The 23,884-nt window shown below is 48.9% G+C and overlaps 4 protein-coding genes across 4 annotated transcripts; 2 read left to right on the forward strand and 2 right to left on the reverse strand.

Moving 5' to 3' along the window:
• Positions 1-180: 180 nt before the first annotated feature.
• On the reverse strand, positions 181-877 carry N0V96_002995 (uncharacterized protein; the record flags this gene model as incomplete). Its single annotated transcript, XM_053189854.1, has 4 exons — positions 181-404; positions 469-559; positions 618-751; positions 805-877. The coding sequence occupies 4 exons, from the start codon at positions 875-877 to the stop codon at positions 181-183; spliced, it is 522 nt and encodes a 173-aa protein (XP_053052777.1).
• Positions 878-2,424: 1,547 nt separating this feature from the next.
• On the forward strand, positions 2,425-3,056 carry N0V96_002996 (uncharacterized protein; the record flags this gene model as incomplete). Its single annotated transcript, XM_053189853.2, has 3 exons — positions 2,425-2,677; positions 2,743-2,847; positions 2,905-3,056. The coding sequence occupies 3 exons, from the start codon at positions 2,425-2,427 to the stop codon at positions 3,054-3,056; spliced, it is 510 nt and encodes a 169-aa protein (XP_053052776.2).
• A 5,056-nt stretch (positions 3,057-8,112) lies between these two features.
• On the forward strand, positions 8,113-9,936 carry N0V96_002997 (uncharacterized protein; the record flags this gene model as incomplete). Its single annotated transcript, XM_053189852.1, has 4 exons — positions 8,113-8,413; positions 8,476-9,267; positions 9,634-9,677; positions 9,730-9,936. The coding sequence occupies 4 exons, from the start codon at positions 8,113-8,115 to the stop codon at positions 9,934-9,936; spliced, it is 1,344 nt and encodes a 447-aa protein (XP_053052775.1).
• Positions 9,937-21,268: 11,332 nt separating this feature from the next.
• Positions 21,269-23,390, reverse strand: N0V96_002998 (uncharacterized protein; the record flags this gene model as incomplete). The annotated part of the gene is made up of 2 exons (XM_053189850.1): positions 21,269-22,768; positions 22,821-23,390. The coding sequence occupies 2 exons, from the start codon at positions 23,388-23,390 to the stop codon at positions 21,269-21,271; spliced, it is 2,070 nt and encodes a 689-aa protein (XP_053052773.1).
• Between the last annotated feature and the right edge of the window lie 494 nt (positions 23,391-23,884).

Genomic DNA, 23,884 nt, shown 5'->3' on the forward strand with positions numbered 1-23,884 from the left:
TGACAAGTCATCTGGCATTTCTCTCAAGACTCATGCTTCTATCTGTGTACAGTGAGGTGGTTTCCGTCTGCGTTACAAACGCAGTCCCTTGGCCCATTGGCAGCTCTGCTTCTAGTAAAGCCTGAGCAGCTTTCAATCTTCTCATGAAGTCTTCCTGGTTAAACCTCTCCCACCAACACCTCAAAATACATCGGCAGTGATCTCTTTGCCGGTAGCGATGGCCAGCTCAGACCCATTGACGTAGTGTCGGTTCGCGTAGTCGTCCGCGGCATCCAAGTCAATGCACGTGTGCGATGACACAATATCCACGTCGGCGCCACCGCGTGTCTCGTTGAAGGAGTACGTGTTGAACGCGAAGTTGGCGTTGCAGAGAATGTACTGCTTCAAGAAGTCCCCGCAGTGGTCTATCAACTTTTATTAGCTACTGTATGTCTCTTTCAACGCAGAAAGGGGGAAGTCTCGACATACTGATGTGGGCGTGTTGCCACTTCGGGTCGTTCTTCATCTTCATGTGATCTTCTTTGTAGTACTCGGGACATGTTTGCTTCCACATCAGGTGCTGAAGTACCCGTCAGCCCTCTTCACCCGGCGCTGCGGATGGGGTGGAGGATACTTACCACGCAATGCAAGGCGTGGACATACTCGAACACGGCCAGAGTACCATTCTGAGTAGAGGTCGAAGCCCGGAGGGGCTCTCTAGCTCTAAACTCAGACTTGGGAAAGTCTTCATCAGGGACCAGCATGAAATGGCCTAGAAAGTTGAGTTTAGTCTCGCCATTGAATGATTGGACAGCGGTTGCTTACGCTCATCGATGAGTTTGTCCCAAGCAGCATCCAGCTCCGGAGATGGGCCTGAGGTATCGGCCTCTTTGAACATCGTCGGACCTCTGATCTCTTCAAGGTTTCCTACATCTGACGTTCACATGTTAGCACCACATTCGCGACTCTACTTCAAAATGTCTCGTACTTGTTCGATGGTTGTGAGAGTGTCCGCTTTCGCGAAAATGATGAACACCGGTAGCGGAGAGAAGAGCCACGGAGATCAGGAAGAGAAGCACTTGCGACACGCTTGGTGAACAAGACCAACGGCGCGGACTAGCCTCCCGAGTCTGTTCTAGCTCCTCATCTTGGAGATGAGCGTAGGCGGTCTTCTCGCTAGGGCGGACGAGGCCGGTCAGACGGTCCGGACTATGGGGTTGCATCGTGGAAAACTAGTTCTTTGGCTTCAATCAAAACGCTTTGGTGGAGGGTAATGTATGGTTTTTGGAGGAGAAAAGTATTAGCAGGAAGAAATTGTGAATCTGTTGAAGAAACCGGGCACTCGGGAACCGTTGGCACGATAACATCCACTTTCCTACATGCATCTGTGAGGGTCCCTTTTAAACGACGAGCAGAGTCCGACGGGGCGGTCGAAATGACCCTGCCAATTCTTGATAACGAGGGTGTTTGCTCACTCTCGTCGATCGTGACGACGACTGAAGCTCTCGAAACCCGCAATGTTATCTTGTTTGCTTCCTGCCTTGGGAGTCCTTGGAAGCTATTCGTAAGCGATTATCTCAACCTTTGCCCCTTGGCAGATCCCGCCATCGTCACCACAACATAATAAAAGAGGGCGGTAAACGCGGACATCTTCCTGAATCCGACGATAATTCTGACCTCGCCAAAGGCTTTTTAAGCTTGTGTTATCCAGGGTGTAGTTCCTTCAGCAAATGTTTGTGAGCTGTGATTGGCTTGTTGGAAGTGTTCGTCTGTTGGTTGATGATTGATGATGACACGTTTTGGTGTTGGACCCTTGCCCGGCGTTCCGGTGCCGGCACTCGGATGGCGTTGAGAGAGATAAGTAAGTGGGTTTTGTGACATCTGCGCCGCTGGGAAAGGAGGGGTTTGAGCAAACATCACGATGACAATATGATCTATTGATGTGTCCGGGGGTTGAAGGTGTGAGGGGATATGTTTGACGATTTGATCTGGACGAGACAGGGACTCGGGGAAGAGTCAGCAGGCTTTGCCGACTTCGGAAACACGGAAAGAAGCATTGGCTTGGAACAAGTTTGCTTCTCAGTTGCCAATAGCTTAAATGCAGTTGGATGATGTTGGAGTTGGTCCCTTTGACCTCACCTACCTCAGAATGCAGGTTTTGTGTTGATAGCTGGTCGGAAGTGAAAAGTGATGGATGGGATTCGCAGACAACTCGTCCAACACAATGAACAGAATCTCGCATAGACAGTGACTATCATCCAAAGAATCCGAATATGGAGCAATTGAGCTCCCTCATATGGTCACTCTTCCCAATTCTTCTCCAAACGCATGGGCTTCAATGGCATAGTATTCTCGCGCGGATTGTCAACCTGAAGATTTTTGCAACCACGTCTCTTACTCTAGGTTGGAGCTTACTGTGCTTGCTTGCCCTGAAACCCCATTCCAATGAACCGGGACTCGTCTCATATGAGTGCCAAACTCCTGGCGGCAGAGGTGAGCGACTTGGAGCAAGGTGGAATGTGCAGCCGCTGTGAAAAGGCCATCACGGGAGAGAACTCTTCGGGCTTCTCGTACTTGAAGCTGTTTTTGGTCTTTTTCCTATGCCAGATCCCTGTCTTGGGGCTTAGCTTCCTTACCTTCCATAACTTCCAGACGAATAATGTTGGTCCTGTATCCAGAGGAATCGACCAGCAAGATTGTAAGGGGTTTCTTGTCGACATATCTTGTCAAATCGTCAACTAAAACTAACACTTCATTCCAAAGACTTCACTCTCGAGAGCTACAACTCCACCGAGAAGCTCTACGACATTGTAGATGCTGCTGATAAATCGCCGGAAGCAGACGCGTTCTGGCATGAGCTTCAGGAAAGTATGCTTTCTCCCTTGACTTGATTAGCATGCTCATAGCTGACCCTTCAATCAATAGCTGATGGCATAGTCGCGGTCCATAGCGAATGGGCAAAGAAACAGGAACTTCCCGAGACAGTCTCTCACCCTGACGATCCGGCTTCCAAGATTTACCAAATCAACGTCTTCCACGCGCTGCACTGCTTGGTACGCCATAATCAGGAGGACTGATAAATTGATGCCAACAGAAGTAGTACCGCATCAGAAACAGACTCACATCAAACATACCCCTCGAGAAGTGGCCGCGCAACGACATCCATACCATGCACTGCGTAGACCACATCCGAAACGACTTGATGTGCCACGCCGACATCTCGCTCTCGGGGTCGGACGAGTACGTCTCGTTCAACTCGCACAGTCACCATCAGAAGTGCAGAGACTTGGGGGCCCTACAGAGATGGGCGAAGCGACACAGCTGGGCTGGGTACAAGGTTTACTTGGAAGGCGTTATTGGGTATGACTTCAACAAGGCAGAGCGTGTGAACATGGCTACGGCTGGGAAAGGGCACTGGAATAAGGCGCAAAGTACGCTTGACAAGGACACTGGGAAGATTGAGCTTTGGTTTGAAGAGGATTGAAACAATAGGAGTTCCGCAAGTACTATTTACGCAACACGCAATCCAGCGATATAAAGTTTGCATTCAAGCATACATTAGGATAGCAAATTCTTGTATGATTGGAAGTCCCCAAGATCTTTAAGCTGTAGGAGGTTCCTTTTGCGAAGGTCTTCATGGTAACTTTGGGTGATTTTATAATTCAACGTGAACCAATGTCGGTTGATTGAGCTCTATTTCTCATGAACATGAAATAGTAACAGTTTGTAAGGTGGCAGGTAGCAGGCCTGGAAAGCGGCTTTCAGTCAAGCCTATGGGCCTGCAAGAACTGTGCTGCCACCATGTTCTTTGGAGCGAGAAGATGCCAAGCCTCGGCCTGAACATGTAGAGAGAGACCAAAGAATCCCTTGCCTAGCAAGTTATCTGACACACAAGGCTCGTATAGTGATGGTATCTTCCTGGCCAGAGGACCTGGACATATGGACACGCTTGGGCAGTTATGTGGAAGAAACACAATACATCCTGGGACCTTTGTAAGAGAGCTTCGGACCCAAAAGACTTCAAATGTCCAATCACTCAATTTATGCTACGGGAACATTGCTATTGCTATTAGTTGTTCCTCCTCTGCGTATTGGTAGATTCCTTGCCATTGCCTAGCCGAGACCCGGCGCTATGCGTTCTGGAAATGCGCAAGTAGCTTGTCATATGCTGATCACTGGCTGACTCCTCCTATAACTTCATGAACTAAGGCAGTTGCTAAGTAGATGCCGCTGAAACCATTGCAGACAGGATAATAGAAACACGGCCATACCTTATTTATAAATCAGAAGCATTCAACACAAGCAGTCGAGGCGTCTGTCGTAGCTTCTTCGACCGGGCCCTCATCGCCGAATGTAGCAATAGAAGGGCTCGCGTAGATGAATCTGGGATCAAGGTCTGCCTTGGGCTGAATTGGGGCAGCGAGAACAGATCCTATGATGGCGGCGATAGAAAGGAGAACTCTATTGAAGAGCATTTTGAGGCTGCTGATTGAGGATATGAGGCTTGCTGGTGATGATGCTCAGTGAAAGGATTCGCCGAGTCTATTTCTCGACGAGGGAGAGTCAAGCCTCTTTTAAGCTTTGGAACGATAAGTCTGAACCATGTTCTCGGACACGATTTCAAAGTCAAGGAGTCTTTGGACAAGCATAGTGTGGCACGAGTCTCATACATCCTTCACGGGAGAAACACCAACAGCATCGTCGGCCTTGGGGAGTTGGGGTCCAAGGTGATAAGCGCCAATGTGATATATGTGATGTCTGTGGTTTCCAAAGCAAACCGCATGGCGTCGACTGGGCGGGCTTTGTTCTGCAAGATCCATGTCCAGTCACATGGTGTTGGATCGGACTATGGACATGTTCAGCGCCTGTCCCTCTCCGCCTGACGCCGGGACTACTAGTTCTTCCAACGGCTTCACCCACCAACAGGTAAAGGACAAGGGTAAGTTGAACAAAGGTTACCATATATAAAAGTACATGTTCACTCATTGGCTCGGTAGTTTTATATTTGTGTGTGCGGGCGTTTTCTTGGGGGGCCGGGCGGGTGACCCTGTATAAACTGGGGGCGACAAGGAAGGACGCCAACAGCTGCGTTAACCAACATGCATATCGGAACCGCCGTCAACAGTTGCCCAGCTCAGGACAACTTCGAATGCGGAAAAGTACCTCCTAGAATTAGCAACAACCAGGGGAGACTGTTCGGTACACTTAGTTAGGAAACTTCACCTGGCGACGTCGCGGCTACCTTTCGCTAATCAAACCCATGTTTGTCTGTGCCGAGAATGTGGGATTGAACTCGATGGAGGAACAATACAACGAGTTTGAGGCCCCGAGACAAACATGATATTTGATAGTTGATATCTTGGAGTGTTGTGAGGGACGATGGCAATATGGGAGAGGAAGGTGGTAAGAATGTCCCGATCTCAACTTCTCTGTGCCCGCCTTGGGACCTAAACCCACTGTCCGAAGTCTTTCCCTTTACTTTCTACTCTCCAACTTTCGAAGATTTTCACGGACAAGGCATCTCATGAGCATTACAGATACTTCCTGCAAACTTCAAAACTCCAGTCACCAACACATCGATCATTGGTTTCGGGTAGTCGTCATGGCAAACTTCCAAGATGATCCCGAGGCTGACGTCCTTCTTAGAAAGGAAGATAGCCAACACCAAATTGACTCTTCTGTGGACCGACATCGATTCCACCTTTCCAGATTTCTTTGCTCTTCCGCTTTGATCATTCTTCTACTGTTCGCACTCGGCGCTTTCAGCCATGAATACTCTTTGTTGAGCATCGAATCCCCTCAACACGGTGTTTCAAAACACGCCTGCGGCTCTACAGTCCCCGAGGCAAAGGCGAAAGGCTGCGTTTTTGATGTCATGGCCTATGGCTGGGTTCCATCTCAGTGCTATAACGGCGATCTCGTCAGCACGTACAACGCATTCAACATGAGCCCTTGGGCATTCGACAAGAACCTCACGAAGCCAGCGTCTGAAGAAGTGCTTATGGCTGGTGAGAGGAGAATACTCTACACGGATCTGCGCTTCCACCAAGAGCACTGCTTTTACACATGGCATAATCTGCTCCACAGCGTCGAGCATCAACGGTCGCTGATTCACAACCTGTCGGCGTCGACCGAACATCGGCACCATTGCAAGGGATTATTCTTGCACGGAGAAGCACCAACGAGCCCTGTCGTGCCAGCATTTTTTCATTGTATGGATATGGAACAGCCTTTTGTGCTTCGAGAACACATGTATGAGGAGTGATACGATCATGGCTGGGATTGGAGAGTCTGTCCCAAGACAACAAATTTCCATGTTGATCCGGTCCTCGTGTGGCTGAGGCTTGTATTGGAATTAATCCGAGTCGTCTGTACCGCTTCATTATGTTGGACACATTAATTTCCACGCGTTACGCGTCTTGTGGCCATCAGAGAGACGCGCCAGGAAGCATAGCCCAACGAATTTTCTTCTGTGTCACAGTCGGACGTCGTCAACGTCAACTCAACTCTCTATCTTAATGCGAAAGATCCAGCTCCAAAACCGTGATTTCCAAACTATCATCAACGACTAAACTGATTACATGGATTTGCCAAGCTCTATCCATACCAACTCTCTCGGGAAGCTGCCTGTCGAGTTGTTTGCCAAGGTTTTCCGTCTTGCGTGCGTTGCCTCAATTCACGTCGCTTTATCACTGACTGCGTCTTTCTCTTGCATGCAAGATGTCCACCGCCGAGAAAGGAAAAGAATGTCTAGTAAAGATATGCAACATATCCAATATTTCTCCTACCAGTCCGGGATTGTCAGTGCATCACTCCAGGAGCTCAGTCTTTCACCCGGGATCATATACCTAAGAAAATTTCGCAGATTTGCTGAGGGGCCCCAAGCCTTGTCAATATTGATTCAGATGAGAGTGGTTTCTTGCAATGAGCACGCACCTCTGAGCATTGTATTGAGTTTTACCACGGCCTTTACTGGTTGAACACGATGCCCGAATGATCTTTGATGCTTTGTGTTGACTGTCTGTCGAATTTAGGGGGTTCACTTTCGATTCCCAGCTGCCTTCCGTAGGGCTTGCCTCGCAATCGATTTCGCAGAGTGATATTCCTTTCCGCTACAATAAGGATTATTGCCATTTGTTGGAATTCTTCTCAGATGCGAGGCAGAATTCGAGTGATGAGGTGTGTTTGGCGATATTGAGAGTGTCCAGGACAGATAGAAAGTTGTTTGTTGACAGCAGTGAGTGTGCTTCAACCCGTTACAAACCATTCTACAATGCAAAGCGTCTGCTTTTATTGAGCATAGACTAGTAGTAGGAAGCAAACAGACTACACGAGGTATCAATAGCCTCTCATGGGCAAGGAGACCTATATGAAGTCGTCTTCCCCCCCTAACTCCCTAACTCCCTCAGACTGGCACAAGAACAAGAAGCCGGCTATTATGTAGTGAGATTATTTGGCACGGGCTTCGATGTCATCAAGCTCCAAGCTTCTCTGGAACCCTCCTTTTTCTATTTTGCGTTTATAACGCGCAAGATGGCGATCCATGTGAGGCTCAAGCGTGTCTCTTCCTCCGGGCAGCCAGGCTCTCGTGGAGATTGACGGGCCTTCTCATAACAGTCAGCAGTAGCAGTTCTCATCGGCAGACTTCTACCGCCTGGAACGCTCACATATGTCTCCAGCTTCTGTTTATCCCCTCCATACTCGCCGGCGAGGGTGGGTCAACCTTCTCTAATTTCTTATCTGGGAGTAGTTGAGCTTCACATTTCTTCATCTTATCAATATCGTCAAGGAGCTTATTTGTGGTAGTAAACCACCTGACAAAGCTCGGGCCAAGGCGAAGGTGGCTAGACCCACAATCGCCGGGCCCTAGTAGACTACCAGATGAGAGTGAAGCTATTCCCAGCGATTCACTTGAAGCCGCCCTGGGACGGTCTTCTTCCTCTGCCGGCCCTTAAATAGAGGACTTCACTGCGACAGATCTTCACTTCTCCATCTCTCTCTATCCCTACACCGCAGACTACCGCGAAATACCGGCAATCCCGCAACCCCTATCCTCTCTGGACTCTATCTCGATATTACCACACCGAATTCTTTCGGTATCTACCCCAATTCCAGTGCAACTCGTCAACGGCCATGTCGAACTTCGACTCGCTAGGCTTCAACATGCCGGACTTTGGCACGCCCGGCTTGGACATGTCAGATTTCGATATGCCAGAGTTCCACATGCCAAACTTCAACTTTGACATGCCCGCTGATGGAATTGCGCCGGTCGCATTCCAGTGGTTCGACGAGAATCCGACGACTGATTTTGTGTCTTCCGCTACCCCTGTCACCACGGTGGCTCAGGTGTCTTTATTTCAAGCCGATCTCGACATGCTTGACGACCCTACGAAGCCTTCCGAGAGTAAGATGTGGATCTTTGATGTTTTCTTCAGTAAGTTCGCCGGAGTAAATTCGGCTTAGATTTCGTATCCAAAACTGACGTGGCCCTCCTAGATGATATCATCCCTTACCGCTTTCACGACCATCTTAGGCTCTTCCCGAATATTGAGTTTTACTCAACCCTGCTGTACAATCGATCTGATCGAAGCACTATATGGGGTCTCGTGGTGAGGTTCCATGAGTGGATCTCTAATGTGGCAGCCTCCTCTCCTGAAGATGCCGACGAAGCTATCGAGGCTCTGAAGCTTCGAGCGAGTGTTCATGACTGGCCGCAGAAGTCAAGCGATGACCCAGATCATTCTGTTAAGCTTGCCAGTAAAGATGCTTCGATACAGCAACAGCTAGCCATGCCGCCGAGTTCTACTCCTCCGGTGCCAGATGCAGTGCCGAATACAGGCCATTCCCGGCCCTTGTCTCCGACGCGGCACAAGCATCCTCTTCTAGAGGCAGAACTAGTCGTTACTCCAGTCTTCCAGTATAGAGGCATCATAGAGAACATGGAACATTCCAAAGAGCTGGATAGTGCCTATGAGAGGCATGTGAAGCGCGCCAATGGCGAGACCCCTAACAAGGACGCATCTTGGCCAGCTTCGTCTGAGCAGCAGCGGGCGTATGTGAAGAAGCTCTTCGAAAGCATCACCGAATTGGATGATTTCTTTGAGCTGAGGAAAGCCCGGGAGCGCCTTCACAGAATTACAAACACACAGCAGGAAGGCTGGGGCCCAGAAGCCCCAGAGAACCCAAGAAAGCGACGGAGAGGCGGTGTTACTGAAGATGACAGTCTCAATCCATCGACAAGACCCAAGGGAATGAGTAAGACCGATTGGGCTCTCCTGAATGACCAAGGTACGCCTGTGGACATCTTAGAGGCCGTGATTCATCACCGAATCTCGGATATTGAGTTGGAGTTACTGTGCTGGAGGCTACTGGTATGTTGCACACGATCTGGTATTTTCTTTCTCTTGTACCAACATAACTGACCTTGGATCCAGCGTTGCGCCATGGATCAACAACAGGGATTCACCATGCGCCCTATGTGGTCAGGATCGAGAACAGTGTCAACGTGGGAGCACTTCAACACGTTTTCAGATAGATGGCAGGCCATCTGTGAAAATCTTCAGGTATCTTCACAAGACTCATTTACAGATACCTCGACGTTTCTAATAAATTGACAGGACTGCAAAATGATAGTCCATTCCCTTACCCGTGCAGACTGGTTCTGCAAGTATGCTGGTGCGCCGTCAAAAGAACGAGGGGTAAGTTTTCTTTATGGACACTAATAAGGATGCTTTTCTGACCAGACCACAGGCAAAACTCAGCAACGATCTTCTGAATGGCCGCCGCGACATTCAGAACCAAGTTGGCCGGGACACCATCAGAGAAAAGACGTCTATGCACGACTGGACAACCTCTGATGATTTCGAGATTCGAAACAAGGCTGGAGAATTGGTTTTGAAGGGGGGACATCTGGCAGATAAAAAGCGCCGACAGCTCGCAGTCAGAAATAAGGAGTAGATTTGCCTTGACTGTGGCAGTGCAAGGATACACTCAAATAGCATAAACTTGTGATGGATAGACATCTAGTGCGGCACTGGCGCTCAAGGGACTCTATGAACCTAAACTTGAAGAACGGGGAAATGTAGTCTTGTCTCTGTTCGCAAAACACAACATTCTTTGGTGGGACATGAAGCTTGGGGAAACAACCCCATATTGCTTGCAAAGACCTGCAGAATGGCAGGTTATTCGATTCTGGGTGTCTAGTAAAGTTTTGGCGAAGCTACGATAATTGATTGTGGGTGTGCATGTGTTCTTTTGCATTCCTTGGCCACATGGGTCTTTCCTAGCCTTGATAAGCCTTGCATTATCACCAATGACCACTCACAATCGCTTCGCATGAACCCAAATCTGAACACAAAGCCCAAATGAGTACTTCCAAGTCTCAGATGATCTAGAGTGGCCTTGAATTTGTATTAGTAGTCAGGTATCTTGTATCCGTGCATTTACTTACTACAGGGTTCGATGCAGTGCCTAGGTCAAGTACTTAAGCTCCCAGGTCTAGATCTCTTGACTGGAAAAGACTGAAGCAGCAAAGTTGCAGCCTCGATATTTCTTTCTGCGTGGCGATAGAAAATACCACCAAATTACAAGCGTGGATGCCGTGAAAACACCGGTGACCAGGAAGTAGATCCATATGTATCCTGATACAACCGACTTCTTGTCGTCATTTGTAGACCAGTCAAAGAATGTCATGGAGAATAGCGTCTATGCCTTTTGTCAGTCTTGATAGAACCTGCCAACATCAGCAATATGCGAGAACCTGGAATACTCACGGCGAAGAATGTCCCGGGCAGGAAGATCATCGTCACCAAAGCAATGGATCGCATTTGTCTGGAATCACGGCCTGTGGCAGTTGCAATGTCCACATTTGTATCACCCTGGGCCTATCCTCGTAGTCAATATTACAGCGAAGTAGGTGAAGGGTATTTGCAGAGTTTGAGGTTGCGTCAGACTTACCCACTGTGTTGCGATGGTCATGCCTTCCACACTCATGGTACAGTCTTGGATTCGGTCCTCAAACTCCTCGATGAGAACATTAAGTCTGTCACTGATCATTGTGCTTGTAGTCTCCATCCACCCATTTCTCTGGTTCCTCGGTTCATCGTCGCCCAGCTCTTCATTCTCCTCGTTGTTAGGACGACTTTTGTCAAAGCTCGGGGGTTGAGCGATGTGATCGACCATTTTTTGAAGCTGAACTTTCCACACCCGAAGGCTGTTGCGAAGATACGTGGTGTTCAACCATGCTGTTCTCCGAGAACGTCTCGTATCGATCCTATTCTCTTCTTGAAGCGTATCGCCTTCAATTGGATTTCCGGTGCCTAAATCGAATATGGCCCCTTCGATATCATCTACTGTCTTTTCAACAACTTTGATCATGCGATCTCGTTCTATCTCTGCAAATATACCTGGAAGAATCATGGGATGCGACACTCGATCTTTAGCCCGACTTAGTCTATTGAACACGTTCTTCTCGACCTCTGCGGTACATCCAAATAGTATTGCGAAGGTCAGTTGGCTATGGGGAAAGTAAGTTGCAGTCAATGCCATATCATCTGCCCAAGTGTTGGAAGACCTGCAGTGGTAGACTGTGGGTAAGATTAGCTTTGGGCGTCGTCATCAAGGATTGGATATAATGGTTCAACACACCGACTGCAGGGTAGCTGGTTGAGTCTGAATCTCCGGCCTGTACAGAGACTCGAGACTTGGAGAAATGAGAGACATCAGCTCGGCTGATGACTCGCGATATCGAAGAATGTACAAAGAACCTTTCGCAAATGTCTTTGAATGTGATCTCGTCGAAAGGTAGCTGTCGAACATCCCTTTCTCCTCCCTTCAAACTGTTGTCGACGTCGAAGGGAGGCTTTTCAGACTGGCCACCGTGGTTCAATACAGTTTCATTCTTAGGCCAGGTCAAGGATCGATCTTTCTCGTTGAAAGTGCCTTGCAGGCCGCTTGGAGATTTTATGAAAGAGGAATCCGGCTCTCTTGATGCCAACTTTCCGATCTCACTTTGCGGTTCACCTGGTTTTCGAGCAAAACTTCATAATCGACTAGTTGTGAGACATAAGTAGCCCCAGAGTGGCCAAAGTTACATACATGAGAACAAGACCGGAATCTTCATTGACAGAAGGAGGGTACTAACTCAGAGCAATGAGTGTGAGTGAAGTTGGCGCTGCGAACCGAAGAGACTTACGTCTTTGAGCCAGGATCTCCAATCTTCAGCTGTCTTATGAGACCATACGACTGGCCCCTTTTTGATGTCAGCACTGTTGCTTACTACCGGAAAACGGAGCTACTCACACAGTCCTTTTTCAGTAGATTCACCACGGTAGTGGCTTGAGGATTATATCGAAATACTCTCGCAAAGTCGGCCGTCTTCAGGCCACATTGATCTGATGGCCAATCCATGATAGCTCGAAAGATGCTATCATCAGCTTCATCTAGTAGGTAAGTGTTAGGTAGGAATGTGAAATAAGTTGACGCTGTAAGGTATCGTGAATCATACCACACCGAGCGTAAGCGAGGCGTGCTTATGCAACGTACCTCTCTGTGGCAGGGCAAGGCGATCGATTGCCAAGGTCGCACACAACCATTGATTTCGTGTTTGATTGAGCTCCGCCACCACCTCCAAACATGGGGAAACACCGAATCATGCTGTGACCGGGTAATTGAGTCGTAAGAGGCGGCTCGCCGAGAGCCTGGGACCAGATGTACAATCAGGCATCACAAAGTGTCTTCTGATTGGTGGTGGAGGTACCCAGTAGCATTCCTCAAAACTAGTGTAGGCAAACAAGCAGAAGGTAGTTCGCCACGTATCCCATGGTTCGCCCGCACATACCAACACCAGATACCGTGGATGTTTGTAGGTACTACTGACTGACAGGTTCTTTCCAGCGGGAAGAAAATTTTGCGGACAGTGAGACACAATGAATCCCACATGTACTCTTCCGTGGCCATGCGGAGGCACGACTTCCTGGGGCTCTACGTGCTATCCCTTCGGCCCTATTTTCCTACATTGCGGTGCTTTATTACTCGTTTCCTGTCGAAACTGATGAAAGGCATTTGGCGTTAACATCGCCACGTGTACCCTTACTTCCTTTTATTACTTGGTTGGATGTGGCTGGATGAGCTGGTCGGAGTGGTTGGTAAGGGCGACAAATCTGGTGTAAGACACAGCTGTCGGCTTCCCGTAGGGCTTTCTACATAGAATGTTCAATTCGCCAAGGCGGATCTTGGGTTTCCTAAAAAGAAAAATACGTCCCCAGGTCCCTTATTTCCTACAAATGTAGGGTTGCGTGGCCTGTTCTCTCCAGCTCTCAACACTCCTTTCGTAGCTTAGAGTCCTCTCTCTCCGTCCACATATCACAAATTGCTTTTTGTCTTACTCTAGATCCAGGCTTTTCTCTTTGCCCCCGCGACAATGGCCACAGAAGTTTTCCGTGGTAGATATACCGACGAGTCGGTCATATCGCAATACCTCCGAGTAATATTCCCGCGTCAAAAATTCCAAATCTCGGTAAGTACCGGTTCAACTTCTTGCACCGCCATTCCAGGCGCCTAGTTCATGTAAAATGCTCATTCGCTAACCACCACTTCTAAAATAAAGTCGGAAAGGGGGCGCTTCTTTTGTACCATCCCGAGGAAGTTGACGCAGGTAAAGCATGAGAGCATAGCCAATCTGTCATTGATCCATTGGAACACTTGTTAACTACTCGATATCAAGAATGAGCGGGAGATAGTGTTGAGAGCGATTGAAGCCGACCATTACGCCCAAGTTAACTGAGTACTTCTTCTGAACGCGGGATACATAGTCATCTCTCTTTTAAAAGTGTTGCAGTAGATTGAGAATGTGAACCAAACTATCACGATACTAGAGATAACTGCGAGCTCTCAAGTCGACGACTTGCTGAAGGCATCTGAAGTAATGAGACGAAGCTCTACGGAAGCGCTCCAGTTCTCATTGGACCTCGGCTGACTCTGATGATGCTGCTGAAGTGATCAGCGTCGATATTTGCAATATGCTTTAGTGCCACCTTGTTGAGACGAGCGCGAACAGGTAGATGAGGACTTATGACTGTGGTCGACTTGGCTGGAAGCATGCAGTAGTCCCTCATCCTACAGTTGATTTCCATCACTTGCAACTTCGCATGCAACTCGGGCGCTGCAATACGAACCTGCAATGGCTCTTTGGACTGAACTATAAGCATTCTGCTTTGTATTAAGTCTAGCATGTCGTGAATGTACTGCGTACATTGCTGATGCATTCGAAGTTGAGCAATCTTCTGCGAAATTTTAGTGGTTCTGGGTTGTACATGTACCTAGCTGCAGCAGGAAGGCTTACTTTGGTTATGCTGTCCTTTATATCCACCGCGTACTCATCTTCGCTCACGCGAAGGATCTCAAAGTACACAGGCGTGTGATGGCCGTGAATGTAAGGAGACATGCGTTCTGTTTCAAAGGCTGCATGTCCATCCCAGCCTTCCAGAACCCAGACCATAAACTCGAGAAAGAGGCATCCTAGCGTCCAAATATCGAAAGATCTGGACACCCTACCCTTATCACCATCAATATCGCACTCGGGGGGTCTGTAGTTGGGAGACACCGGTATTCTTTCCCCGGGCCTGTTCGATCGGCTTTCTATGCGGTGTGTTCTTGTGAGTCCAAGGTCCGAAAGAACCAGATTTCCTCGGGCCGATGAATTAAACCAAAGAACGTTCTCGGGCTTGATATCACCATGTCTACCGAATAATTTGTTGCCATCTGCATCTAGTACTTTGGGATCGTGTATGTACTTGAGAGCGTCCGTGATGCCACATAACTGGGTTGAAATCCACATGTGCAGCTGGTGATCTCTATTCATGTTTGTCTCTCGGCGCCAAAACTCTAGCAAGTCGCAGTTGGCCCAGGGGAACAAAAGGGAGTACTCAATCTCTCCTACTATCTTTCGCTCAAAGGTGGCCAGTAAGGTAACAATGTGACGATGTTGGCCGCCGAATCGCTTTAAGTGTTTCACTTCCTGGTCAAATTCTTGTTTGTCCGAGATGTACAGCCTTTTCAGCGCGAAGCAGCTGGGACTTGCAGACAGCTTCATCAATTGTCAGCAATTTTATATGTGTCTAACAGGGGGCTCAGTATTACATCGCGGAGCGTCTCGTGGAAGAAATGTTGCCAAGCATGAATCACGATCTGCTTGACTTCGCCATAACCACCACCCAAAGTGATAGTCGACCTGTTGGCGGAGTTTGCAGAGTTTCTGTTTGGTATCGAGACCCAAGGGAGAATTTGCTTTATGTGGAAATGGTAGTGGTGTGCTTCCCCCTGACTTGGTGATTTGGCCAAGGTCGGAACTAATAGTCGATACTGAAAATCGTGAAAATTGTCCAACAGACCGTGTCGCCAGCCAGAAAAAGGGCTGTTTGGTTGACCTTGGCCTTGAGCATGATACGTCTTGATCCGCTTCAGTTCAAGTGGCAAATGTTCATCTCCAAGCCCTTCGGCCACAAAGCTTTCGATGCATTGTGCCATGTTCAGAGATATCAAAATGGCTAGCACAAGTCGATAACCCTTGAGACTTCTTCCGTCACCATAGATGGTCTCTGTCCAAGAGATGCGGGACATATCAGCCGACTGATCCGGACCAACCTGAATGACATCTCTGTCAATCAGGTCGTTGACGACATCAGAGATGGCCTTCCGGTCAAAAAGGTGATTGAATAGTTCCAAAGGCCAGAATGATGGACTGCAATCAGGATCAATCGGGTTGCTCACTGCGTTGCCATAGAGCCTTGAGTCGAGATGTTGCTGGACATTAACATTCGCTGTATCATTCTCCAAAGGAGGTAAACTCGGGTGGATCCATGACGAGACCAATGACATGTAGTCAACAGGGTCGACTTGAGGCTCGCCGTTGATGTGAATCGAAGGAGGTGCCGCATTTAGTGAGAGATCTTTCATTCGGCGGGCCGTGCTATCCATGATGCGGTGGAGTTGAGTGAGGCAAGTCTTTAATTGCACTTTGGAATCTTATTAGGAAGAATGAGTCTGGTCGATAATAATTTTGCAAATGGCATACCGCCTCCTCAGATTAACATCGGGGCGTGGCTGAATATGTACTTGGATGGGTGAGATCTTCAAGACTTAAACCAAATGCCGATTGAAGTGGCATTAGTATCTCAACCCATCAACCGCAAGTCCAGTGAAGTCTCAGCACACCCTCTTCCATGCTGGCATAATGGTGAGTGTTGGGAGCAATCATGATTCGACAAGCGCGGCGTCTCACCGGTATCAGTCAGGATAACATGCGATGAAAGCCTCGCATTTTTTGCGACGGCGAGCAGTATTACCGTGTTTACTAATAGGCTAATGACGTATCGTTTGGGTGGCGGCCTTGATAATGTTATTGGGTGCCTGATGAGTTGCCTGTTGAGGGGCGTTCGCCGAGCGTTACACGGTTGATGATGTGCATGAAATGCTCTTCCAAGTTGCATGTAGACTACAGCCTGATTGATGTGCCTCACCGCTTGTTGTGTTCAGAAACAAGGTATATCAGAATTCACCTGGAAGAAACGTATCAAGTACCCGCGATCTAATTCGGGATTTGTTTCCCACATGCGGACTATGAAGGCAGCCACTAGTTTGTGATTGGGAGGAAATGCACATCATGGTCACACGTCGCGGGCCGAGAGTGTACGAGGACTGCCCCGCTTGATTCACACATCTACCCCAGCACTGTCTGCTGCTCAACTCCGCCCCGACTTGAGTTAACCTTAACATCTCCTGAGATGATCTTAATGAACAAATTCCCCATTCAGATGAGCTCGAACTTCAGGTAGATTCTTCGATCATAGAGTTAGATACCAATCCTTCCACGTAAGCGTCTAGTAATAAGCCATACTCACCACATCTAATGGTTTCTGTGCTTTGATGCAATATACATTTTGACGGGTCTATAGAATGACGTAGGTACGACTTAGCAAGAATTGTGCATTTTGCCAAAGATTTGACGTCCATCGAGGCTTCAAGATTACAGCAGCATTGCATTGTCAAGAAAGTACTTACTTCTACGGAGAACTTTCCATCCCCGTACCAATTGGTGAGAAAATTGGTAAGACCACGCGGGCTTTTGACAAGTTTGCAGTGGATTTCCTGCCATCCGTTGTTCGTCGTCGTGGTGGCACGATGGCCGTAAGCTTCATGATGGCTAGACATGATAAGAATGAAGGTCAGGGTCTCTAGTTGAGAAGTTGACTTGCGAATGAAGAGAGGTTCTGATCCTGCTTTGTGGAAGCTTATATGAGGAAATTGATGCTAAGCTAGCGAGGAGTTTCCCCAGGAGAGCCTGCCTTTTTATTATTTTCTTTCCCATCCTGCAGCCTGATCATCTATTCTGAGAGAATGGAAGGTGTCATGCCAGCCTGACTGACTAAGACATATATGTGGCTTGGGATTGAGTAATGTGCAATTTCGCACCCCCCTACTTTTTCCACTTCGTTGCTCCCTTACCTCCGCTCACGAACGCCTTACACAAGCCCGCCGCCTGACCTGATAGCTTCCACTGGACTGTGGTCCATGAATCTGCCTCACAAGTCATACTCACCCAGTAAAAAGAAGCCGTCTCGCTTACGGCGGTGGCTGGCTCGATCCTGCAGCCTGCTACAGTCGTGCTACCTTCCACAACCTATTTGAGCTTCCAACCACCGAGAGCTCGGCTAACACTGTAATTGTTTCAAGGACAAGCTGCGCCACGAATGGCGGCTCGCCATTTTGGTACATCAGAGAGGGGAATCGAGAAGGCTCTCCAGCTGCACAAATACGGCTTAGTCCTGGTGAGAAGGTGCTGTTTTCCCGGGACTCTTGGATTTGAGGCTGTGCTCCAGACTCGACTACCACAGCCCCACATGTAGCTCAGTCTCTAGAACGGAACATGAAAAGGGTTGAAAGTAATAAGGCCTGATCTCAGGCATAGATGGAACCATTTAACAAGTATTCTTTATCCCATTTGACGACCAGAAATCACTCATAGACGAACTGTTATGACAATTACTATATGACTCTGTCCAGACATATTGACCACTCCAATCAGATTCTTTGACGCAGCGTGGGGTCTCGAACATACATACAATGAAAGACATTTCCCTTTCGAAGAGGAGTATTGACCTCGATAATAGTATTTCGACAGTGAGTCAATCCTATTTCCCAACATCCTGTCCAACTCTCTGTTATTAAACTCCTACCTGTATGAGAAGAAAGAAACGCGTCATCTATTGCCAACCTAGTCTATATATGTACTGACGAATCTATGGAGATACCGCCTAAAGGAGACATCGAGATAGCTGCATGGAGACCAAGTGCAGCATTTTCTAGTAACGACCACCTTACTGACCTAACGCAACCACATCATGCCCAGCCCTCACGACTGTCCCCCATATCGTCCAGTCATCCCAAAGCTGATCTGGATATTCCGGACGGAGTTAGCGCCTATACACAGAACGACCGAGGTTATGCTGCAGCCATAGAGGTTTTCAACTCTTCGACACCTGGTTCCGAGGCTAGGCCAAAGAGCTCGGAAGATGACTTCACGGGTATAGGCTCCCACTTCTTTCCTCGGGATACCAACGATAACGATACGCCGATTCTTACATATATGGACCTTGAAGTCAGCAAATGCCTCGTCAACTACGCCGGACACGAAGACGGTCCAAATTGGCTTCCGGTATCGGATTTACTCAGGATTTTCAACAGAGCGTCAGTGCTTCAGGCTCTAGAAGAGGCGCTTTCTGGAGAGACACTACCTGACACTGCATGCATGACTGTGCAGGAATATGCGAGTAAAATCTGTCCTGAACCAGATCGGAATGATATCATCGGTTCTAGAAGCGTGTTTGCCATCCTCACGCATCTTGGGAGAGTGAGAGAAATCTGGCAATTTCTTGATCGGAATCTTACGGACGATGACTTGCCCTTAATCAGGCGTCCTGAAATCAAGAACTTGACTGGCCAACTGTACCCAAAACGTCTTTCTGCAGGAGAACTGGAGTGTTGGAATTTTGGGAGTCACTGGCGATCTAGTGACTGGACGGCTTTCGATACATATCAGAAGAAGATGCGCTCGCCGTTTTTCTTGCTTCACGATACCAGTAGAAGAATACCACACTACGACTTGGAGTCAGGGACTGTTCTTCCTTTTATAAAAGACTATGGGCCAAAAGAGTTGACTTTACAAAGTCAGGTACGGTGTGTACAGATACACCCGGGACACTTCAAGATTTGCAAGGTACCTCACTGTCTAGTCGGTTGATCCGCGGAGTTTTGCCGACTTGAGCTAACCATGAGACAATTCTCAGGACAACAGAGAGAAAGCTCCGTTCTTCGCTGTCAAGAAACTTTCGTCTGAGCAAATCAAATCGGAGTACAGTCGAGAACGTATCTTTCGAGAGGAAGTGAAAGCTCTTACAAAAGTCGTCAGCCACTCTAGTCATGATCATGTCATTAGACTTTTGGCAACTTGGAAACAAGGGGATACATGGAGCATGCTATTCCCTTGGGCCAAGAGCAACTTGAAGGAATATTGGTGGGGTGAGGATCCCATCAACACAACAAAGTCTGTTCAGTGGCTGGCGAGCCAGTGTCGTGGCCTCGCCGAAGGTCTGCAAAAGATACACAGAAGTCCGTCAGAACATGCCACAGACTTCGGAATACACGGGGACATCAAGCCAGAAAACATTCTTTTGTTCGTGAATGAGACACATCCCGACGGGATTTTGGTAATCAGCGACTTTGGCTTCACTCGCTTCCATGGCAGAGATACCCGATCTAACAGGCTTGCTATTGGGAGCAGTCCTACAAATCGAGCACCAGAGATAGACCTCAAGCATCCGATTTCGAGGCTTTACGACATATGGGCTTTGGGTTGCGTGTTTGTTGAGTTTATCACCTGGTATCTGACCGGCAAGGCCGGTATGGAAGCCTTCATGAACCGCAGGATCGAGGATGATGTTGGGGAACTCAAGATCAAGTACGACAAGTTTTTCAACATCAGGGTGGGAAGTGACGGAAAGAACGAGCCGGAAGTTAAACACTCAGTTAACGAGGTAGGTCAGCTAGGAACACCATCGATGAAACTAACTTCGGGTTCGCCGCTTACACAATGTAGTGGATCAATGAATTACGGAAAGAACGACACTGTAGCCAATATTTCCAGGACTTCCTTACTTTCATACTCCAGTACATGTTATCCGTCGACCCCAAAGGCCGAGCGAAATGCGACAAGGTTGCGACTGAGCTGAGAACTTTGGAGTCTGCATGTGCGATGAATGGCAAGGATTACTTGCTCGGCCCAGGTGGTCCCAAAGGTCAATCGGCGACGCGTTCAGAAGCTGCTCTACCACATCGTCAGGCCGAGCAGACTGACCTTGGGTCGGTTGTGCAGCCTACTCATCATGTGACGAGAGCCCAGGAACATAACGAGATCTGGGGTCCTTGGAGCGAACGCTGGTCAAATGCTTCTGAACCCCTATGCGAAAGGCGTGGATCAATGACAAACATTGCCGCAATTCTGCCGCCTGAAGTTGCAAAGTCTTCTGGGGCCAGGATGGGTACTCAGATCATGAGCGCGAGTGTATTGCAAACAAAGGTATCTGCAACAGACACCGAGACTACACCACTTATCCTTGATTCTTCGAGGTTTCAGACATCACAAAGTCAGCCGCGATCTTTGTATCTGGCCATAGACAGGCACACGAAGGCCTTGCCACATCTTGGTGCGAGGTTTGAGAACAGACGTCAGACAACGCCGTATCGACATGGTGCTGCGGCGGAGAGTGAAAGTCGAGAGCTAGACGCTTCTGCAAAGGCTCAAAACATTCCAAGAGATAAGTCGAATGACGGAATTGAGCCTCATACGAATCCCAGCCACATACGAGAAGGAGACTCGTTTGTAGTAAAAGCCATGCTCAGATGGTGCTTCCCATGCGCCAAGCCTTGAGCTGCGACCTTTCTGTTTGCGCGTTGTTTGAATACCCCCATCAAATACCTTATTTAATACCAGAAGCTTGTTGATAGACTTGAAGCTCATGTTTTTCTTTTTCTTTTTTAGCGCTCTGCTCGCATATAACATTTGAGGACATTGGCTTTGCGGCATGTCAAGCATAAGAAATTATCATTCAAACTCCATGCACGAAGTCAGACGCTTATTGTGTGTACATGATCGGATCATTTCAAGACGTCGATTGGCTTCAGCATATTCTTTTGACTAAGTACTTCTCGTTGAACAGGTTCTTTTTCCAGCCTATTAAACGCTGATCCATCTCGCCATCCACGTCCTGGTGATCTGCTTGGCTTCATCAACCAGACCAAGGTCCAACAACATTTGAACAGTACCACGCGTTGAACTCTCAAGAGCACTGAAAACCCAAGAATGGGTGAAACTGGTGTGTTCGCCGATAAAAACCGTGTTGAACTCAGTCTGCCAGAAAGCCGGCAGGTAAAGCTGCTGCTGAGGGACGATGGGGACGGCAAAAGCTCCCGCATGATGCTCATCCTGCTCCCAGCAGTGACGCTCGTAGTTACCGGTCCACATCTCGTCGGCAATAGGACCGTGGATCTCAGCCATAGCGCGCTGGATGTAGGCAATGTGTTCCTCAACAGGCATAGAGCAAGCGACAACCGCGTCGGCGTCAGGCGCATAACTCGTAAGCATGACACCAGGGCCACTTCCGTTAATGTTGTAGGAAGGGTAGCAAATCTGGCCAATGCCGTAGATGTCGGTGCGTCCGCATCCGCCGATAATTGGGTGCTCGAGGTGCTCCCAAAAGCGAGTCTTGTACTGCATGGCGACCTTCACGGCACCAAGGAAAACTGTGCGCTCAATGGCGCGGCGCATCAAGCTGGAGTGAGGCGGCAGCTCCCAGTACTTGAGTACGTTGAACGGTACGCTGTTGAAGACGTAATCGAACTGTTCGGTCGTGGTGTTCTTGGACCAAGGGTTGCCTCCAGTCTCACGCCATGTGACGTTGAGGTTGTTGGAGTCCTCGTTGTACTTTACGCTGAAAACCTTGGTCTTGTAGGCGATGCGGTCTTTGATGATGTTCTCAAAGGCAGCGGGAAGGCGGCTGATACCACCATCTACGGTACGCCACTCATTGGCCAGGAAGTAGACAGTCTCAAACTCCCACATGGGCCAGACGACGTGGGACGGGGTAACCTCATCAGTCACGTTCAGGTCAGTATTCATGACGTGGAGTAGGTACTCGACCTCAGAGAAGTCGAACATGCCAGTCTCAACAGCCTCCTTGTGGGCCTTGAAGACATTGGTAGCGTAGAACTTCCGTCTCTCGGGCGTCAAAGCCTTGAAGTCATCAAGAGCCTGAATTGCTTCTTTGGCCGCGGTAGCGTTGGAGTAGGTGGTGTTGGTCATGAGAGACGGGTCGGCGGCGATCTCCTTGCGACCGGGGACAGTGCCGTCGGGACGACGCTCCTTAGTTGCAACAGGAGCGTTGTCGGAAACCTGAATCCAAGGGATGAACTTGACTTGGAGAGCAGGATCCGCGTCAGCGTTGATCTCATTGAGGACATCCGCAAGCTGGTAGATCATCTTCTGATCGTTGATGGGGTAGGTCTCATTCGTTTCGGCATCGTGAATGCTGTGTGGGAAGCGCATGGGCCCCAGCTCGTGGTGCTGGTGCTCATCTGGAGTTGATCCGTTCAGGTAGGTGGTGCGAATACGGCCGCCGACTCTTTCTGAAGACTCCAGAATCTTCCAGTTGTGAATTCCAACTGAATCGAGTAGCAACTGTGGCTCTTGTCAGCTTCTTCTCCCAAATAAGGAAGCCACGAGAACTTACACCAGTATGCAAACCGGAGATGCCAGCGCCCAAAATACCAAACGTCTTGTTCTTTACCGATGCAACAAACACATCGTCGGGCTGCTTCTGCTTGAGGTACTCAACACCATCGAACCAGGGGCCCATCGGGTCCGTGGCCTCAGCGAAAGTCGCACGCTTCCTCATCTTGCGACTCTTAACAGAGTGCTCTGAAGAGCGACCGACAAGCTGGCTGTCAACAAAGGCATGCAAGCATCCCGAAGACACATCTTCAGGCACCATCCACACAAACTTTGTAGGTCTTTGATCTGTCCACTCCAGATGACGCTTCGCAGCAGGGTGAGAGCCAATGTGTGTCCGTCCAATCTTGTGGTGGGCTTCGAAGGGGGATCTCATTCCGCAATCCCCGTAGACAATGGCCAGCTCTCCATCGAGAGGGCCATTGTACTCGATGTTGATGTTGCGAACTCCATTTCTCTCAACCTCAAACGGACCCTGGAAAGAGACCGTCTCGCGGAAGACGGGTTCCGCAACTGCCGTCTGGTAGAGACTGGCTGCGGCAGTAAGGAGAGTTGACCAACGGGCAGCCATGTTGACTATGACAAGCTTTAAGGGCAAGATTGACAAACAGTGGGAGTCCAAGCCGTTCAAGGCCGGTATTCTCGCTTGAACACTGCCCTTTATATGACTATCTGCGGAACACTCCCCCAGCTTGACTATGCATGAGGCTCAACCAAGTGAGGTTTTGATAAGCACCCGGATGGACATATTGGAGGCTTAGCAGATGTCTAAAAGCTGGGCATCATCTAATTAGATTAACATCAGTCCCGTCACCGAGGTTTTCTGGGTGCGGAGGTTGCGGTTAGTCGAGTTTTCGTGTCATGTTGCGCAGGACCGGTTACCGACTATCAGGGCCCAACTCCGCAATCACTGCAACAACGTGGGAGACATGCCCGAAGACGGCGCAAGCGACCACAGAGAACGTGGAAAATTCTAATCGCGCATAGGTCATAAGGGGGGGTTCAGAGTTCTCGCTTCTTTGGAGTTCATATCGTTGGTGTCTTGGCGGGAGGGACGCTGCATGG

This window comes from Colletotrichum fioriniae (genome assembly GCF_027942845.1).
Source record: "Colletotrichum fioriniae strain IMI 355084 chromosome Unknown scaffold_3, whole genome shotgun sequence".
Taxonomy (NCBI): Eukaryota; Fungi; Ascomycota; class Sordariomycetes; order Glomerellales; family Glomerellaceae; genus Colletotrichum; species Colletotrichum fioriniae.